Below are 20,577 nucleotides of genomic sequence, written 5' to 3'. Positions count from 1 at the left end.
GTTGGAGGGACTTATATCAAATTCAAAACTTGCAAGATCCAACGCCAGGAAGATTACTTTTATCTCATTTTTGAATCCGAACCTGGCAGGAAAACCCGAGCCACGGCTCGGGTTCACTGGGACTCATGAAGTTTGGGTGGGGGGGAGTTCAGTTTCCAGGAAACTAACCTATTCATCCCTAATTACTTTTGTACAGATATTTTCTGGCTTTGGTCTCATTGGACAGAGGTGATGTAGAATGATAAGACGTTACAGAATTGCACAGATGTTCATGACTACGGCAACAAATTTTCATCACAATGAAGACATGCAAGAGTTTCAATTCCACAGTGAGATATACTGTATATTCTGGATAATCCATTTGGAGAGAATGACAGCTCCATATGTACTTTTTTTTATCCTGAAACTCATTCTTTTCTCTCCTTATATGGTGCCAAATATAGAGACATTTTTGTCACAATGCTGAATTATAATGACATTACATGTGACTGATTCTGAATGGGATGCAAAGCGACTGCAAGTGAGGATGGCCACAGCAGACAGATTTAAGGGTACCAAGCAGTGATAAGAGTGGAGAAGTGGACCAGTGGAGAAGTTTTCCATAGCAACCAATCAGCATTGAGGTAGCATTTATCAAGTACATTCAATAAAATGATAGACAGTGGCTGATTGGTTGCTACGGTCATCTGCTCCACTGTTCCATATCAACCACTCTTTACACTGCTTGATGCATTAACCCCATTATCCTGCACAGCATCAAGGTTATCATCACACCGCCCACTGTTTCCATCTACAGTAGCAACTGCTATCATTTGTATCAGCACACAGACCAGCCCCATGCAAGGTGTAAAAGATCTAGGATAGGCGTACTGTCTCCGTATGTCTGCCTGAAATCAGTACAGAAGAGTGGCTATGGGGCAACTACGTTCCCATAACACTCCCGCAAGGTGCATGCTCTCTGTGTGTTTGCAAGGTAGCCACCCAGAGCTGGATTAAGGGGGGGGGGGGGGGGGAGTACATACCCCAGGCCCGACAGATTTAGGGGGCCTCCCGGCTGGAGCAGCTTTGACCCATCTCTGAAGCTCTCCCCATCCTGCCAGCAACAGCAGCAGCATTGTGTTAAGCTGCTGTGTGTTGGCTGGTCTGTGGTGTTGCAGGGAGGCTGCTGCCGCTTAGCAGCAGCAGCAGTAGTTTCTTCTGCCTGTGCGGGTGATTAGGGGGGAGCAATCACACTGATCGCTCCCCTCTCTGGATTTACCCCTAGCTGAGGGGCCAATATCTCCCAAAAAATACCGATCCCTATAAGTTTCATAAGGGGGCGTGGTCACACATCCCATTATTAGGCCACGCCCCGGAAACACAGCGGGCACAGCAATGAGATAGGGCTCCCCTGTCTCAAGTGTCCTGGGCCCCCCAAAGTCATAATCCGTCCCTGTAGCCACCCAGTTTCCGCCAAGGCTGAAAGATCTGGCCAAAGAGGAGTGAACTGGCCTGTCTCACATACTCCATCAAGGTGCCTATGAATGGTGCCGCACATGTGCAGTCTGCAGATAATTGCGGGCTACCTCCAACTTAGAATCAGGCCCTCTGTCGTTACAATTAATTGAAATGTAACTGATTTATAGCACGTGTTCCTAAACTGTTATTAATCACATTTCTCTTAATTAAAGTGCAGCCACACGTATTTTACTCCTTTTTGGTTGTAAGATTACACAATCTCTATGGGTGTGGTAAACAAGGACGACAATTATTAAGTTGACAGTGTCTAGGTCGACCCCAAAAGGTCAACATGCACAATGTTGAGCTTGACAAAAGGTCAACAGTGACAAAAGGTCGACACGGAAAAGGTTAAAATTAGAGATGAGCGGGTTCGGTTCCTTGGGATACGAACCCCCCCGAACTTCACCTATTTTACACGGTTCCGAGGCAGCCTCGGATCTTCCCGCCTTGCTCGGTTAACCAGAACGCGCCCGAACATCATTATCCCATTGTCGGATTCTCGCAAGATTCGTATTCTATATAAGGTGCCGCGCGTCGCCGCCATTTTCACTCATGCTTTGGAGATTGAACGGAGAGGACCTGGCTGTGTTCTCTCCCTTAAAAGCTACGTAATCTGTGCTCAGTGTACTGAAAATATCTGTGCTCAGTGTGCTGCAAATAATCTGTGCTCAGTGTGCTGAAAATATCTACGTTCTCTGCCTGAAAACGCTCCATATCTGTGCTCAGTGTGCTGCAAATATCTGATCAGTGTGCTGCATTGTGGGGACTGGGGACCACCAGTATATAATATATATACTTTTCTATAGCTTCTATACTGCTTGTCAGAACACATGGTCACAGTTACACTGCTCTGTACTGATATATACAATAATATACTGTATATACTTTTCTATAGCCTCTATACTGCTTTTTTAGGACACAGGTGTCACAGTTACACTGCTCTGTACTGATATATACAGTAATATATATACATTTCTATAGCTTCTATACTGCTTGTCAGGACACACGTGTCACAGTTACACCGCTCTGTACTACTGCTGATATACAGTAATATATTTACTTTTCGATAGCTTCTATACTGCTTGTCAGGACACATGGGTCACAGTTACACCGCACTGTACTGATATATACAATAATTTGAAATAATTTTCTATAGCTTCTATACTGCTTGTCAGGACACACATGTGTCACAGTTACACCGCTCTGTACTGATATATACAATAATATATATACTTTTCTATAGTCTCTATACTGCTTGTCAGGACACATGTGTCACAGTTACACTGCTCTGTACTGATATATACTGTAATATATATATATATATATATATATATATATATATATACTTTTCTATAGCTTCTATACTGCTTGTCAGGACACACATGTCACAGTTACACCGCTCTGTACTACTACTGATATACAGTAATATATATACTTTTCTATAGCTTCTATACTGCTGGTCAGGACACATGTGTCAAAGTAACACTGCTCTGTACTGATATATATACAATAATATATATACTTTTCTATAGCTTCTATACTGCTTGTCAGGACACATGTGTCACAGTTACACCGCTCTGTACTGATATATACAATAATTTTAAATCATTTTCTATAGCTTCTATACTGCTTGTCAGGACACACGTGTCACAGTTACACCGGTCTGTACTACTACTGATACACAGTAATATATATACTTTTCTATAGCTTCTATACTGCTTGTCAGGACACATGTTTCGCAGTTACACCGCTCTGTACTGATATATACAATAATTTTAAATCATTTTCTATAGCTTCTATACTGCGTGTCAGGACACACGTGTCACAGTTACACCGCTCTGTACGACTACTGATATACAGTAATATATATACTTTTCTATAGCTTCTATACTGCTTGTCAGGACACATGTGTCACAGTTACACTGCTCTGTACTGATATATATATATATATATATCCAATAATATATATACTTTTCTATAGCTTCTATACTGCTTGTCAGGATACATGTGTCACAGTTACACCGCTCTGTACTGATATATACAACTAGGTGCTTCATCGCGCCCTACGGGCGCTCTTCACACCGTCGCAAGGGGCTACGCCCCTTTAACCCTTGCATGCCTATATGAGGTTCAATATTTGTATTATATGGAGTATTACCTGCATTCCTTTGTTAGTGGTTAAATATTGCACAATGAAAGGGCGTGCGATGGTGAAGGAGGCGCAGCCCCTTACGACGGCGTGAACAGCACCTGCAGGGCACGATGTACAGAATGAGCGGGGTGCGGGGGGGACTGCGGATGGGGGAGGGTGTCTGTAGATGCTGCAGGTGGAGGGGGGGCAGATGCGGGGGGGCCCGGATGGGAAAGGGTTGGGAGGTGCTGCGGGTGGGGGAGAGACAGAAGAGTGGGGGCTGTAGATGGGGGAGGGGTCCGGAGGCACTGCAGGTGGGGGAGGGGCAGGGGTGCCACGGGGGAGGGGCAGGTGCAGGGTTGTTGCGGATGGGTGAAGGGTTCCGGAGGTGCTGTGGGATGGGAAGGGGCGGGGGTGCCGGGGGTGGGGTAGGGGGTCCGGAGGCACCACAGTGGGGGAGAGGCAGGTGCGGGTGGTGCGGCGGACGGGGAAGGGGGTCCGGAGGCACTGCAGGTGGTGGAAGGGCAGGTGCGGAGGTGCCATGGGTGGGTGAGGGGGGGACCGCGAATGGAGGAGGGTGTCTGCAGATGCTGTGGGTGGAGGGGGGCAGGTGTGGGGGGAGACATATGGGGGGTGGATGGTGGAGGAGGTCTGGAGGTGCTGTGGGTGATGGAGGGATGGGAGCCGCTGGTGGTGTAGGGGGTCTGGAGGCACAGCGTGTGGGGGAGGGGTGGAGTGTCGCATGTGGTGGAGGGGAAGGTGCGGAGGTGTGGTGCATTGGGGAGGGGTCTGGAGGCGCTGTGGGTACTGTACCTGCCAAAAAGGTAGTTGGAGGGTATGCAGTAACAGGGCCAGGACAGGGATGACAGGGTCAGAACAGGGGTGACGGGGCCAGGACAGGGGTGACGGGCCAGGACAGAAATGACAGGGACAGGATAGGGTTGACAGGGCCAGGGTAGGGGCGGCAGGACCAGGATTTGGTTGACAGGGCCAGGATAGGGGTGACAGGGCCAGGATAAGGGTGACAGGGCCAGGATAGGGGTGACAGAGCCAGGATAAGGGTGAAAGGGCCAGGATAAGGGTGACAAGGCAAGGCCAGGGGTGACAGGGATATGACATTACACAGGGCACGGGAGAGATTGGTATTAGGGACAAAACAGTGGTGACAGACAGATGTGTCTTACCGGAGTCACTGCTGCTGGCTGCTGCTGTTCCACTCCAACCTGTTGGGATCTGCTGCTGGTGGGGACTTGGCATGGCTGACTCTCTCAGGCTGGAGTTCTGCTTCCTCTGCCCGTCCGCATCCCTCCCCCCCACTCCTCAGTCACACACCGCGGACCTCGCGCGGCTGCCGGGCACTGTGGTAAGGGGAGACTGGGAGTGACTGGTTAGCCCCCAGGAGACGCTGCGACTGGAGGGAGGAGGGGGTCATAGCATGCACGCGGCGCGGACCTCGCGGCTGCCGGGCACTGTGGTAAGGGGAGACTGGGAGTGACTGGTTAGCCCCCAGGAGACGCTGCGGCTGGAGGGAGGAGGGGTTCGGAGCCTGCAAGCAGCGCGGACTTCTGCAGCGCTGCCCATTGGCTAAAGTGTGTGAAGGAGCTGGGCGCACCTCACTGCGGGCGGCAGCGCTGCAGCTAGCGGTGGGGTTGCCGGGGCTGGAGATAACAGAGGCAGTACGGAACCTGCACAGCGGCAGGTGCCCCACAAAACTGCAGCTAAGAAGCGTGGAGTGTGCCAGAAAGTGACGCTCCTCCGCGTCAGAGAGACCCTGCTGAGTATGCTGATGTGGGGGGTCAAGTACACAGTGAGACGGTGCCCATCTGTCTGTATGGCATACCCCCTCACACACACCCATACCTCCCAACTGTCCCGATTTTCGCGGGACAGTCCCATTTTTTTGGTCTGTCCCACCCGCATGCCGCAGTGTCCCGTGGTGGGGGGGGGGGCAGTTGGGAAGCTCCTGTACTCGCTGTTCTGCTTAGCATGCACACAGCGTCTATTTAGTGGAGACAGAGGGAGAGGGGGCATCAGGGGGTACGGATTAAGGGTGGGCCCAAGGGGGTACGTACCCTGGGCCTCACAGTTTTAGGGGGCCCCCATCTGGAGTAGCTCTGTCCCAGCTCTGAAGCTCCCCATCCTGCCAGCAACAGCAGCATTGTGCTACAGTCAGCACACGCTGCTGCGTGTTGGCAGGTCTGTGGTGTTGCAGGGAAGCCTCCCTGCTTTCTTCTGCCTGTGCGGGTGTGTAGGGGGGAGCAACCACCCCCTCTGGATTTACCCCTAGCTGAGGGGCCAAAATCCCATTAAAAAAAAAAAAAAAAAACCCGGAATTTGCATAAGGGGCGTGGCCACGAGGGTCGCAATTAGGCCACGCCCCCAAACCCACAGCAATGAGATAGGGTTCCAGTCTCAAGTGCCCTGGGCCCCCCGGACTCATAATCCGCCGCTGGGGGCATGCCAGCAGCTCACAGAGCGCTGGGCATGCCCCCTCACTGACGAAAACAGGGGCATGGCTCGCGATCGCGGGTCCACCCACAAAGCCACGCCCCCTTTCCCATTGGCCATGCCCCCTTTTTGCTATGCGTGTGTCCCTCCTGCCTGAAGAAAGTTGGGAGGTATGCACCCCTGCTTGTGCCATGGCCATACCATCTGCTCCTGCTCCTGGTCTCCTATAGATTTGCCCAGATCTGTGACTCATTTGACTAACTCCACCCAGTGTTTTGACTCCGCCCAGCGTTAGCAAATGAAGCACAAAGTCACAGATCTGGGCTATTATATAGGAGATAATTTTAAATAATTTTCTATAGCTTCTATACTGCTTGTCTGGACACACATGTGTCACAGTTACACCGCTCTGTACTACTACTGATATACAGTAATATATATATACTTTTCTATAGCTTCTATGCTGCTTGTCAGGACACATGTGTCATAGTTACACCGCTCTGTACTGATATATACAATAATTTTAAATCATTTTCTATAGCTTCTATACTGCTTGTCAGGACACACATGTCACAGTTACACTGCTCTTTACTACTACTGATATACAGTAATATATATACTTTTCTATAGCTTCTATACTGCTTGTCAGGACACATGTGTCACAGTTACACTGCTCTGTACTGATATATATATACAATAATATATATACTTTTCTATAGCTTCTATACTGCTTGTCAGGACACATGGGTCACAGTTACACCGCTCTGTACTGATATATACAATAATTTTAAATCATTTTCTATAGCTTCTATACTGCTTGTCAGGACACACATGTGTCACAGTTACACCGCTCTGTACTACTGCTGATATACAGTAATATATATATATACTTTTCAATAGCTTCTATACTGCTTGTCAGTACACAATCACATGTGTCACAGTTACACCGCTCTGTACTGATATATACAATAATTTTAAATCATTTTCTATAGCTTCTATACTGCTTGTCAGGACACACATGTGTCACAGTTACACCGTTCTGTACTACTACTGATATACAGTAATATATATACTTTTCTATAGCTTCTATACTGCTTGTCAGGACACATGTGTCACAGTTACACCGCTCTGTACTGATATACAGTAATATTATATATACTTTTCTATAGCTTCTATACTGCTTGTCTGGACACATGGGTCACAGTTACACCGCTCTGTACTGATATATACAATAATTTTAAATCATTTTCTATAGCTTCTATACTGCTTGTCAGGACACATGTGTCAGTTACACCGTTCTGTACTGATATATACAATAATTTTATATCATTTTCTATAGCTTCTATACTGCTTGTCAGGACACATGTGTCACAGTTACACCGCTCTGTACTGATATATACAATAATTTTAAATCATTTTCTATAGCTACTATACTGCTTGTCAGGACACACATGTGTCACAGTTACACCGCTCTGTACTGATATATACAATAATTTTAAATCATTTTCTATAGCTTCTATACTGCTTGTCAGGACACACATGTGTCACAGTTACACCGTTCTGTACTACTACTGATATACAGTAATATATATACTTTTCTATAGCTTCTATACTGCTTGTCAGGACACATGTGTCACAGTTACACCGCTCTGTACTGATATACAGTAATATTATATATACTTTTCTATAGCTTCTATACTGCTTGTCAAGACACACATGTGTCACAGTTACACCGCTCTGTCTGTACTGATATATACAATAATATATATACTTTTCTTATTTTCTATAACTTCTATACTGCTTGTCAGGACACATGTGTCACAGTTACACCGCTCTGTACTGATATATACAATAATATATATATTTTTCTATAGCTTCTAGTATTACAGTGCAGCATTTTGGTGACTAACAGTGTATAGTTGTACAGTAGGCCATTGCTGTATCTTGCAGCTCTGTGTCACTGCAAGTATCCATCCATTCCATTTTCTTCCAGTGATTTGGACCAATAATACCATTGATTAGAATGAATAATTCCAGTGATTTTGTCATTTTCTTTCAGTGATTTGGACCAATAATACCATTGATCAGAACGAATAATTCCAGTGATTTTGTCATTTTCTTCCAGTGATTTGAACCAATAATACCATTGATTAGAATAAATAATTCCTGTGATATTGAGGTGTTTGTGTCGCTTAGCTTAGCCGTCCAGCGATCAGAGTGCACCTCTTTTTCTCTTTTCTTTGCATCATGTACTGTTTGGGGCCAAATTTTTTAAGTGCCATCCTGTCTGACACTGCAGTGCCACTCCTAGATGGGCCAGGTGTTTGTGCCGCCCTCTTGGGTCGCTTTGCTTAGACCTCGGTGCAAATTTTAGGACTAAAAATAATATTGTGAGTAGAGATGAGCGGGTTCGGTTCCTCGGAATCCGAACCCCCCCGAACTTCACGCTTTTTACACGGGTCCGAGCAGACTCGGATCTTCCCGCCTTGCTCGGCTAACCCGAGCGCGCCCGAACGTCATCATCCCGCTGTCGGATTCTCGCGAGGTTCGTATTCTATCGCGAGACTCGGATTCTATATAAGGAGCCGCGCGTCGCCGCCATTTTCACACGTGCATTGAGATTGATAGGGAGAGGACGTGGCTGGCGTCCTCTCCATTTAGATAGAGAGTGAGACACTTGATTTACTGGAGCATTAGGAGTACTCAGAGAGTGCAGAGTTTTGCTGATAGTTATACTAGTGGTGACCACCAGTTTTATTTATTATTTAATATAATCCGTTCTCTGCCTGAAAAAAAACGATACACAGTCACATACCATATCTGTGCTCAGCCTCAGTGTGCTGCATGATAATATCATCTATGTATATCTGACTGTGCTGAGTAGTGCTCACTGCTCACACAGCTTAATTGTGGGGGAGACTGGGGAGCAGTTATAGCAGGAGTACATATTTAACAGTGCACACTTTTGCTGCCAGAGTGCCAGTGTGACTGACCAGCAGTGACCACCAGTATATTGTCTGCCTGAAAAAGTTAAACACTCGTGTGGTGTTTTTTTTTTTTTATTCTATAAACGCATTCTGCTGACAGTGTCCAGCAGGTCCGTCATTCATTATATTTCTATCTTCTTCATACTAGTAGTTTAGGAGTCTGCAGTGCTGACAGTGTCCAGCAGGTCCGTCATTATACAATATATACCTGTCCTGCAGTAGTGATATATATATATTTTTTATATCATTATCATCCAGTCTATACTAGCAGACGCAGTACGGTAGTCCACGGCTGTAGCTACCTCTGTGTCGGCAGTCGCTCGTCCATAATTGTATACCAACCTGTGGTGGTTTTTTTTTTTCTATCTTCTTCATACTAGTAGTTTAGGAGTCTGCAGTGCTGACAGTGTCCAGCAGGTCCGTCATTATACAATATATACCTGTCCTGCAGTAGTGATATATATATATTTTTTATATCATTATCCAGTCTATACTAGCAGACGCAGTACGGTAGTCCACGGCTGTAACTACCTCTGTGTCGGCAGTCGCTCGTCCATAATTGTATACCTACCTGTGGTGGGTTTTTTTTTCTATCTTCTTCATACTAGTAGTTTAGGAGTCTGCAGTGCTGACAGTGTCCAGCAGGTCCGTCATTATACAATATATACCTGTCCTGCAGTAGTGATATATATATATTTTTTATATCATTATCATCCAGTCTATACTAGCAGATGCAGTACGGTAGTCCACGGCTGTAACTACCTCTGTGTCGGCAGTCGCTCGTCCATAATTGTATACCTACCTGTGGTGGGTTTTTTTTTTCTATCTTCTTCATACTAGTAGTTTAGGAGTCTGCAGTGCTGACAGTGTCCAGCAGGTCCGTCATTATACAATATATACCTGTCCTGCAGTAGTGATATATATATATATATTTTATATCATTATCATCCAGTCTATACTAGCAGACGCAGTACGGTAGTCCACGGCTGTAACTACCTCTGTGTCGGCAGTCGCTCGTCCATAATTGTATACCTACCTGTGGTGGGTTTTTTTTTCTATCTTCTTCAGACTAGTAGTTTAGGAGTCTGCAGTGCTGACAGTGTCCAGCAGGTCCGTCATTATACAATATATACCTGTCCTGCAGTAGTGATATATATATATTTTTTATATCATTATCATCCAGTCTATACTAGCAGACGCAGTACGGTAGTCCACGGCTGTAGCTACCTCTGTGTCGGCAGTCGCTCGTCCATAATTGTATACCTACCTGTGGTGGTTTTTTTTTTTCTATCTTCTTCATACTAGTAGTTTAGGAGTCTGCAGTGCTGACAGTGTCCAGCAGGTCCATCATTATACAATATATACCTGTCCTGCAGTAGTGATATATATATATTTTTTATATCATTATCATCCAGTCTATACTAGCAGACGCAGTATGGTAGTCCACGGCTGTAGCTACCTCTGTGTCGGCAGTCACTCGTCCATAATTGTATACCTACCTGTGGTGGTTTTTTTTTTCTATCTTCTTCATACTAGTAGTTTAGGAGTCTGCAGTGCTGACAGTGTCCAGCAGGTCCGTCATTATACAATATATACCTGTCCTGCAGTAGTGATATATATATATTTTTTTATATCATTATCATCCAGTCTATACTAGCAGACGCAGTACGGTAGTCCATGGCTGTAGCTACCTCTGTGTCGGCAGTCGCTCGTCCATAATTGTATACCTACCTGTGGTGTTTTTTTTTTTTCTATCTTCTTCATACTAGTAGTTTAGGAGTCTGCAGTGCTGACAGTGTCCAGCAGGTCCGTCATTATACAATATATACCTGTCCTGCAGTAGTGATATATATATATTTTTTATATCATTATCATCCAGTCTATACTAGCAGACGCAGTACGGTAGTCCACGGCTGTAGCTACCTCTGTGTCGGCAGTCGCTCGTCATCCATAAGTATACTAGTATCCATCCATCTCCATTGTTTACCTGAGGTGCCTTTTAGTTGTGCCTATTAAAATATGGAGAACAAAAATGTTGAGGTTCCAAAAATAGGGAAAGATCAAGATCCACTTCCACCTCATGCTGAAGCTGCTACCACTAGTCATGGCCGAGACGATGAAATGCCATCAACGTCGTCTGCCAAGGCCGATGCCCAATGTCATAGTACAGAGCATGTAAAATCCAAAACACCAAATATCAGTAAAAAAAGGACTCAAAAATCTAAAATAAAATCGTCGGAGAAGCGTAAACTTGCCAATATGCCATTTACCACACGGAGTGGCAAGGAATGGCTGAGGCCCTGGCCTATGTTCATGGCTAGTGGTTCAGCTTCACATGAGGATGGAAGCACTCAGCCTCTCGCTAGAAAAATGAAAAGACTTAAGCTGGCAAAAGCACAGCAAAGAACTGTGCGTTCTTCGAAATCACAAATCCACAAGGAGAGTCCAATTGTGTCGGTTGCGATGCCTGACCTTCCCAACACTGGACGTGAAGAGCATGCGCCTTCCACCATTTGCACGCCCCCTGCAAGTGCTGGAAGGAGCACCCGCAGTCCAGTTCCTGATAGTCAGATTGAAGATGTCAGTGTTGAAGTACACCAGGATGAGGAGGATATGGGTGTTGCTGGCGCTGGGGAGGAAATTGACAAGGAGGATTCTGATGGTGAGGTGGTTTGTTTAAGTCAGGCACCCGGGGAGACACCTGTTGTCCGTGGGAGGAATATGGCCATTGACATGCCTGGTGAAAATACCAAAAAAATCAGCTCTTCAGTGTTGAAGTATTTCAACAGAAATGCGGACAACATTTGTCAAGCCGTGTGTTGCCTTTGTCAAGCTGTAATAAGTAGGGGTAAGGATGTTAACCACCTCGGAACATCCTCCCTTATACGTCACCTGCAGCACATTCATCATAAGTCAGTGACAAGTTCAAAAACTTTGGGCGACAGCGGAAGCAGTCCACTGACCAGTAAATCCCTTCCTCTTGTAACCAAGCTCACGCAAACCACCCCACCAACTCCCTCAGTGTCAATTTCCTCCTTCCCCAGGAATGCCAATAGTCCTGCAGGCCATGTCACTGGCAATTCTGACGAGTCCTCTCCTGCCTGGGATTCCTCCGATGCATCCTTGCGTGTAACGCCTACTGCTGCTGGCGCTGCTGTTGTTGCTGCTGGGAGTCGATGGTCATCCCAGAGGGGAAGTCGTAAGACCACTTTTACTACTTCCACCAAGCAATTGACTGTCCAACAGTCCTTTGCGAGGAAGATGAAATATCACAGCAGTCATCCTGCTGCAAAGCGGATAACTGAGGCCTTGGCATCCTGTGCGGTGAGAAACGTGGTTCCGGTATCCATCATTACTGCAGAGCCAACTAGAGAATTGTTGGAGGTACTGTGTCCCCGGTACCAAATACCATCTAGGTTCCATTTCTCTAGGCAGGCGATACCGAAAATGTACACAGACCTCAGAAAAAGACTCACCAGTGTCCTAAAAAATGCAGTTGTACCCAATGTCCACTTAACCACGGACATGTGGACAAGTGGAGCAGGGCAGACTCAGGACTATATGACTGTGACAGCCCACTGGGTAGATGTATGGACTCCCGCCGCAAGAACAGCAGCGGCGGCACCAGTAGCAGCATCTCGCAAACGCCAACTCTTTCCTAGGCAGGCTACGCTTTGTATCACCGCTTTCCAGAATACGCACACAGCTAAAAACCTCTTACGGCAACTGAGGAAGATCATCGCAGAATGGCTTACCCCAATTGGACTCTCCTGTGGATTTGTGGCATCGGACAACGCCAGCAATATTGTGTGTGCATTAAATATGGGCAAATTCCAGCACGTCCCATGTTTTGCACATACCTTGAATTTGGTGGTGCAGAATTATTTAAAAAACGAGAGGGGCGTGCAAGAGATGCTGTCGGTGGCCAGAAGAATTGCGGGACACTTTCGGCGTACAGGCACCACGTACAGAAGACTGGAGCAACACCAAAAACGCCTGAACCTGCCCTGCCATCATCTGAAGCAAGAAGTGGTAACGAGGTGGAATTCAACCCTCTATATGCTTCAGAGGTTGGAGGAGCAGCAAAAGGCCATTCAAGCCTATACAACTGAGCACGATATAGGAGGTGGAATGCACCTGTCTCAAGCGCAGTGGAAAATGATTTCAACGTTGTGCAAGGTTCTGCAACCTTTTGAACTTGCCACACGTGAAGTCAGTTCAGACACTGCCAGCCTGAGTCAGGTCATTCCCCTCATCAGGCTTTTGCAGAAGAAGCTGGAGACATTGAAGGAGGAGCTAACACAGAGCGATTCCGCTAGGCATGTGGGACTTGTGGATGGAGCCCTTAATTCGCTTAACAAGGATTCACGGGTGGTCAATCTGTTGAAATCAGAGCACTACATTTTGGCCACCGTGCTCGATTCTAGATTTAAAACCTACCTTGGATCTCTCTTTCCGGCAGACACAAGTCTGCAGGGGTTCAAAGAACTGCTGGTGAGAAAATTGTCAAGTCAAGCGGAACGCGACCTGTTAACATCTCCTCCTTCACATTCTCCCGCAACTGGGGGTGCGAGGAAAAGGCTCAGAATTCCGAGCCCACCCGCTGGCGGTGATGCAGGGCAGTCTGGAGCGACTGCTGATGCTGACATCTGGTCCGGACAGAAGGACCTGCCAACGATTACGGACATGTCGTCTACTGTCACTGCATATGATTCTCTCCCCATTGAAAGAATGGTGGAGGATTATATGAGTGACCGCATCCAAGTAGGCACGTCAGACAGTCCGTACGTATACTGGCAGGAAAAAGAGGCAATTTGGAGGCCCTTGCACAAACTGGCTTTATTCTACCTAAGTTGCCCTCCCACAAGTGTGTACTCCGAAAGAGTGTTTAGTGCCGCCGCTCACCTTGTCAGCAATCGGCGTACGAGGTTACTTCCAGAAAATGAGGAGAAGATGATGTTCATTAAAATGAATTATAATCAATTCCTCCATGGAGACATTGACCAGCAGCAATTGCCTCCACAAAGTACACAGGGAGCTGTGATGGTTGATTCCAGTGGGGACGAATTGATAATCTGTGAGGAGGGGGATATACACGGTGATGAATCGGAGGATGATGATGAGGTGGACATCTTGCCTCTGTAGAGCCAGTTTGTGCAAGGAGAGATTAATTGCTTCTTTTTTGGTGGGGGTCCAAACCAACCCGTCATTTCAGTCACAGTCGTGTGGCAGACCCTGTCACTGAAATGATGGGTTGGTTAAAGTGTGCATGTCCTGTTTATACAACATAAGGGTGGGTGGGAGGGCCCAAGGACAATTCCATCTTGCACCTCTTTTTTCTTTCATTTTTCTTTGCGTCATGTGCTGTTTGGGGAGTGTTTTTTGGAAGGGCCAGCCTGCGTGACACTGCAGTGCCACTCCTAGATGGGCCAGGTGTTTGTGTCAGCCACTAGGGTCGCTGAGCTTACTCACACAGCTACCTCATTGCGCATCTTTTTTTCTTTGCGTCATGTGCTGTTTGGGGAGTGTTTTTTGGAAGGGCCATCCTGCCTGACACTGCAGTGCCACTCCTAGATGGGCCAGGTGTTTGTGTCGGCCACTAGGGTCGCTGAGCTTAGTCACACAGCTACCTCATTGCGCCTCTTTTTTTTCTTCTTTGCGTCATGTGCTGTTTGGGGAGTATTTTTTGGAAGGGCCATCCTGCCTGACACTGCAGTGCCACTCCTAGATGGGCCAGGTGTTTGTGTCGGCCACTTGGGTCGCTGAGCTTAGTCGCACAGCTACCTCATTGCGCCTCTTTTTTTCTTTGCATCATGTGCTGTTTGGGGAGTGTTTTTTGGAAGGGCCATCCTGCGTGACACTGCAGTGCCACTCCTAGATGGGCCAGGTGTTTGTGTCGGCCACTAGGGTCGCTGAGCTTACTCACACAGCTACCTCATTGCGCCTCTTTTTTTCTTTGCGTCATGTGCTGTTTGGGGAGTGTTTTTTGGAAGGGCCATCCTGCCTGACACTGCAGTGCCACTCCTAGATGGGCCAGGTGTTTGTGTCGGCCACTAGGGTCGCTGAGCTTAGTCACACAGCTACCTCATTGCGCCACTTTTTTTTCTTCTTTGCGTCATGTGCTGTTTGGGGAGTATTTTTTGGAAGGGCCATCCTGCCTGACACTGCAGTGCCACTCCTAGATGGGCCAGGTGTTTGTGTCGGCCACTTGGGTCGCTGAGCTTAGTCACACAGCTACCTCATTGCGCCTCTTTTTTTCTTTGCGTCATGTGCTGTTTGGGGAGTATTTTTTGGAAGGGCCATCCTGCCTGACACTGCAGTGCCACTCCTAGATGGGCCAGGTGTTTGTGTCGGCCACTTGGGTCGCTGAGCTTAGTCACACAGCTACCTCATTGCGCCTCTTTTTTTCTTTGCGTCATGTGCTGTTTGGGGAGTGTTTTTTGGAAGGGCCATCCTGCGTGACACTGCAGTGCCACTCCTAGATGGGCCAGGTGTTTGTGTCGGCCACTTGGGTCGCTGAGCTTAGTCACACAGCTACCTCATTGCGCCTCTTTTTTTCTTTGCGTCATGTGCTGTTTGGGGAGTGTTTTTTGGAAGGGCCATCCTGCGTGACACTGCAGTGCCACTCCTAGATGGGCCAGGTGTTTGTGTCGGCCACTTGGGTCGCTGAGCTTAGTCATCCAGCGACCTCAGTGCAAATTTTAGGACTAAAAATAATATTGTGAGGTGTGAGGTGTTCAGAATAGACTGAAAATGAGTGGAAATTATGGTTATTGAGGTTAATAATACTTTGGGATCAAAATGACCCCCAAATTCTATGATTTAAGCTGTTTTTTAGGGTTTTTTGAAAAAAACACCCGAATCCAAAACACACCCGAATCCGACAAAAAAAATTCGGTGAGGTTTTGCCAAAACGCGTTCGAACCCAAAACACGGCCGCGGAACCGAACCTAAAACCAAAACACAAAACCCGAAAAATTTCCGGTGCACATCTCTAATTGTGAGGTGTGAGGTTTTCAGAATAGACTGGAAATGAGTGGAAATTGTGGTTATTGAGATTAATAATACTATAGGATCAAAATTACCCCCAAATTCTATGATTTAAGCTGTTTTTTAGGGTTTTTTGAAAAAAACACCCGAATCCAAAACACACCCGAATCCAACAAAAAAATTTCAGGGAGATTTTGCCAAAACGCGTCCGAATTTAAAACACGGCCACGGAACCGAATCCAAAACCAAAACACAAAACCCGAAAAATGTCTTGTGCACATCTCTAGTTAAAATGTGGTTTTTAATTTTGGGGTCAGTTTCTCCACATTAACACATGGGACCGTAATAAGTGTACTGCGTCCCCTCACATGGCTCGTCTCACTCGCCATGCTTCGGGGCAAGACAGGTTACCATTCCCAACTGTAGCCCACGTGGATGGAAAAGTATGAAAAATCTTTTAAAAAATGAAAAATTTCCAAAAAACGTATGTCAACATTTTGCTGTGTCGACCACTGGCATGTCGACCTTTTGACAATGTCAACCATTTGTCAATGTCGGCATGATGCACATCGAACATATGGTGTAGAGCTATTGACTGTTGACCTAATAACTATCGATCTATCATCCGAATCTCAATCTCCATTTATCACCTGATTTATTGTTGCTTACTTTAGTGCCCGAGGCATTAGCGTTTTTGGAGCGTATTCAAATTCCAACCGGAATTTTTACAATCGCCCCGCAGGCGCATGCGCAGTGCCTGCACTTTCTGTGGGGGAGCTGCAAAAAAATGCGATCGCCTCTGCCTGTCAATCAGGCAGAAGAGGTCGCGGGGCAGGGGGTGCGGCAATGCTCCGTTTACAGGATCATTGCGGGGCAGTGCGATACGAACGGGGGGGCGGAGGCTCCCAAACAGGGGCGTGTTGGTGGCGTGATCACGGCGGCTGCGTCCATCACACGATCAAGATCATGGCGGCGGGTCTCCTGCAGGCGCAGCTAAGCTGCGCTGGCAGGAGGCTTCCTCTGTTTCTGCTTGTTGAAGGGGGGAGGCTCCGGTCAGCATGCTGGGCGGCCTTGCCCAGCGATGGGCGGCCCCCAGCATGCCCTCCAAAGTGTAGCAAATTCTGCAAATTACTGCTGTGCTTACTGAATTAGGCCCTTTATGTTTCTTTTTTAATGCAGTAATACTCACTGATAAGTGACGTTCTCTTGTGGTGTAAATCGTTTTGCTTCATTTATCTGGCTCTTACTTATGTCTATTCCAATCACTTTGTAGAAATGTTCTGCCAGAGGCCGGGTTGATCTTCCTGTACCACAGCCAGCGTCTACAGCCAATTCAAAGGGTCGTCCCTTCTGATGAGAAAAGAAAAATGATGTATCTGTCTGTACACAGGGGCAGATGTATTAAGCAGTGGTGCAAGTACAAAAAATGTCTTATAAATGGGTGTGGTCAAATGCCACATGGTGCGTGGCCAATGAAAATGGGTGCGTGATGCACATATGGGGGGGGGGGGGGTCAGATACACATATGGCCCCAATAGTTTCAGATACTGGTTGCCCCACAGTGCCCGATATACATTGCCCCAACTGTGCCAGATACACAAATGCCCCCACTGTGCCAGATACACAAATGCCCCCACTGTGCCAGATATACATTGCCCCACTGTGCCAGATACACAAATGCCCCCACAGTGCCAGATATACAATGCCCCCACAGTGCCAGATACACAAATGCCCCCACAGTGCCAGATATACAATGCCCCCACAATGCCAGATATACATTGCCCCCACAGTGCCAGATATGCATTCCCCCCCTGTGCCAGATATACATTGCCCCCACAGTACCAGATATATATTGCCCCCACAGTGCCAGATATACAATGCCCCCACGGTGACAGATATACAATGCCCCCCTGTGCTAGATATACAATGCCCCCTGTGCCAGATTTACAATGCCCCCTTGTGCCCCCCCCCCCCCCGCCCCACCCTTTACTGTTGGCTCTGTTTCTTCTATGTGAGGGGAGGAGAGCGCAGCGCCTCTCCTGCCCCTCAATTCTCTTTGATGCCTGGTCTCACTCTCCAGCGTCAATCTGAAATGAGCCGCCGGTTTGTTAGCCAATCAGAGCTCGCGGATCAGCAGCCAATCAGCTCTGATTGGCTAGCAAACTAGTGCCTTATTCAGATTGACCCCGCCGCCGCTGATGGAGAGTGAGACCGGGCATCAAAGAGAATTGAGGAGAAGGAGAGGCGCTGCACTCTCCTCCCCTAACACAGAACGAAGTCAGCGGGATGCAGTATGGTGGACGGCCCGGCGGTACGGCGTACCTGCTGGGAATTTCTTACCGGTACACCGTACCGCCCCATACAGCCATACTTGCAGCCAGGGCCGGCTCCAGGCATGTTCGAATAGAGCGGCCGTGCGGGGTGCCACACTTAATGGGCGCCGCATGCTGGCGCCGCCATATTCCTGCCTTGAGCCAGCCTGTAGTGTCCTGGCCCCGGCCGCTTGTGTGCGCGCTATGCAGCGTGCTGTGCGGCGCTGGCGTCTGACGTCAGACGCCGGCACCGTGCGCACACAGGAGTTTTGATCCGTCCGCCTGCGCCCACAGCAGGACTCCCCCTCCCGGCTCCCAGCACCACAGGTATTGTGACCTGTGAGTGAATAGCTGGCACTGTAGGGTCATAGCTGCACTGTGGGGATATTTATGTATCTGCCACTGGGGACATTTATGTATATAGAACTGTGGGGGCATTTATGTTTCTGGCACTGTGGGCATATCTGCACTGGGGGGGCAGTTATGTTTCTGGCACTGAGGGCATTTATGTATCTGGCACTGTGGGGGCATATCTGTACTGTGGGGGCATTTATGTATCTGGCACTGTGGGGGCATATTTGCGCTGTGGGGGCATTTATGTTTCTGGCACTGGGGGCATTTATGTATCTGGCACTGTGGGGGCATATCTGCACTGTGGGGGCATTTATGTTTCTGGCACTGGGGGCATTTATGTATCTGGCACTGTGGGGGCATATCTGCACTGTGAGGGCATTTATGTATCTGGCACTGTGGGGGCATTTATGTTTCTGGCACTGGGGGCATTTATGTATCTGGCACTGTGGGGGCATATCTGCGCTGTGGGGGCATTTATGTTTCTGGCACTGGGGGCATTTATGTATCTGGCACTGTGGGGGCATATCTGCACTGTGAGGGCATTTATGTATCTGGCACTGTGGGGGCATTTATGTTTCTGGCACTGGGGGCATTTATGTATCTGGCACTGTGGGGGCATATTTGCACTGTGTGGGCATTTATGTTTCTGGCACTGGGGGCATTTATGTATCTGGCACTGTGGGGGCATTTATGTATCTGGCACTGTGGGGGCATATCTGCAATGTGGGGGCATTTATGTTTCTGGCACTGGGGGCATTTATGTATCTGGCACTGTGGGATCATTTATGTTTCTGGCACTGGAGGCATTTATGTATCTGGCACTGTGGGTGCATATCTACACTGTGGGGGCATTTATGTTTCTGGCACTGGGGGCATTTATGTATCTGGCACTGTGGGGGCATTTATGTTTCTGGCACTGTGGGGGCACTTATGTATCTGGCACTGTGGGGGCACTTATGTATCTGGCACTGTGGGGGCACTTATGTATCTGGCACTGATGTATCTGGCATTGTGGGGGCACTTATGTATCTGGCACTGTGGGGGCACTTATGTAGCTGGCACTGTGGGGTCATTTATGTATCTGGTACTGTGGGGGCACTTATGTATCTGGCACTGTTGGGTCATTTATGTATCTGGCACTGTGGGGGCATATCTGCACTGTGTGGCCATTTATGTATATGGCACTGCTGGGGGCATATCACGTGTATCTGGCACTGCTGGGGGGCATGTCACGTGTATCTGGCACTGCTGGGGGGCATGTCACGTGTATCTGGCACTGCTGGGGAGCATGTAGTGTTCCCGCTAGGCATCTGTGGCTAGGCAATGTGTCTCAGTGCTCTACCTGGCGCAATGTGTCTCAGTGCTCTGCCTGGCACAAAGTGTCTAACGTGCTCTGCCTGGCGCAATGTGTCTCAGTGCTCTGCCTGGCGCAAAGTGTCTAACGTGCTCTGCCTGGCGCAAAGTGTCTAACGTACTCTGCCTGGTGCAAAGTGTCTAGGAGGTTCTACCTGGTGCAATGTGTATTAGCTGCACTACTGTGTGGTGTAATGCGAATTGCCACTATTATGTGGCCACGCACCTTCCCCACGAAGCAACGCCCCTAAATTTTTGCTGTCCATGCTTCGGCTTGTAGGTAGGGGAGCACCAAGCATTACAGTATGTACATCATTTTGCCCTCCTAACTTAAAAATGTGCCCTCCTTGTGATCAGAACCCTACCCTAAAACAGGAACACTATCATGTGTAGCTGGCACTGCTGGGGGGCATATTGTGTGTAGCTGGCACTGCTGCGGGGCATGTCATGTCTATCTGGCACTGCTGCGGGGCATGTCATGTGTAGCTGGCACTGCTGGGGG

At 47.9% G+C, this 20,577-nt stretch overlaps 1 protein-coding gene across 1 annotated transcript in view; it reads right to left on the bottom strand.

Annotated features, from left to right (window-relative positions):
• LOC134944003 (uncharacterized) overlaps window positions 1-20,577 on the bottom strand; it is an 85,241-nt gene that overhangs the window by 43,068 nt on the left and 21,596 nt on the right. Inside the window, exon 2 of the mRNA XM_063932548.1 lies at window positions 17,246-17,406. Coding sequence (XP_063788618.1) covers window positions 17,246-17,406 — 161 coding nt within the window. The remainder of the gene's footprint in view (window positions 1-17,245; window positions 17,407-20,577) is intronic.

Source organism: Pseudophryne corroboree, chromosome 7 (genome assembly GCF_028390025.1).
Source record: "Pseudophryne corroboree isolate aPseCor3 chromosome 7, aPseCor3.hap2, whole genome shotgun sequence".
Taxonomy (NCBI): Eukaryota; Metazoa; Chordata; class Amphibia; order Anura; family Myobatrachidae; genus Pseudophryne; species Pseudophryne corroboree.
The sequence above is the reverse complement of the archived record's forward strand: the minus strand, read 5'-3'. Positions and strand labels throughout refer to the sequence as shown.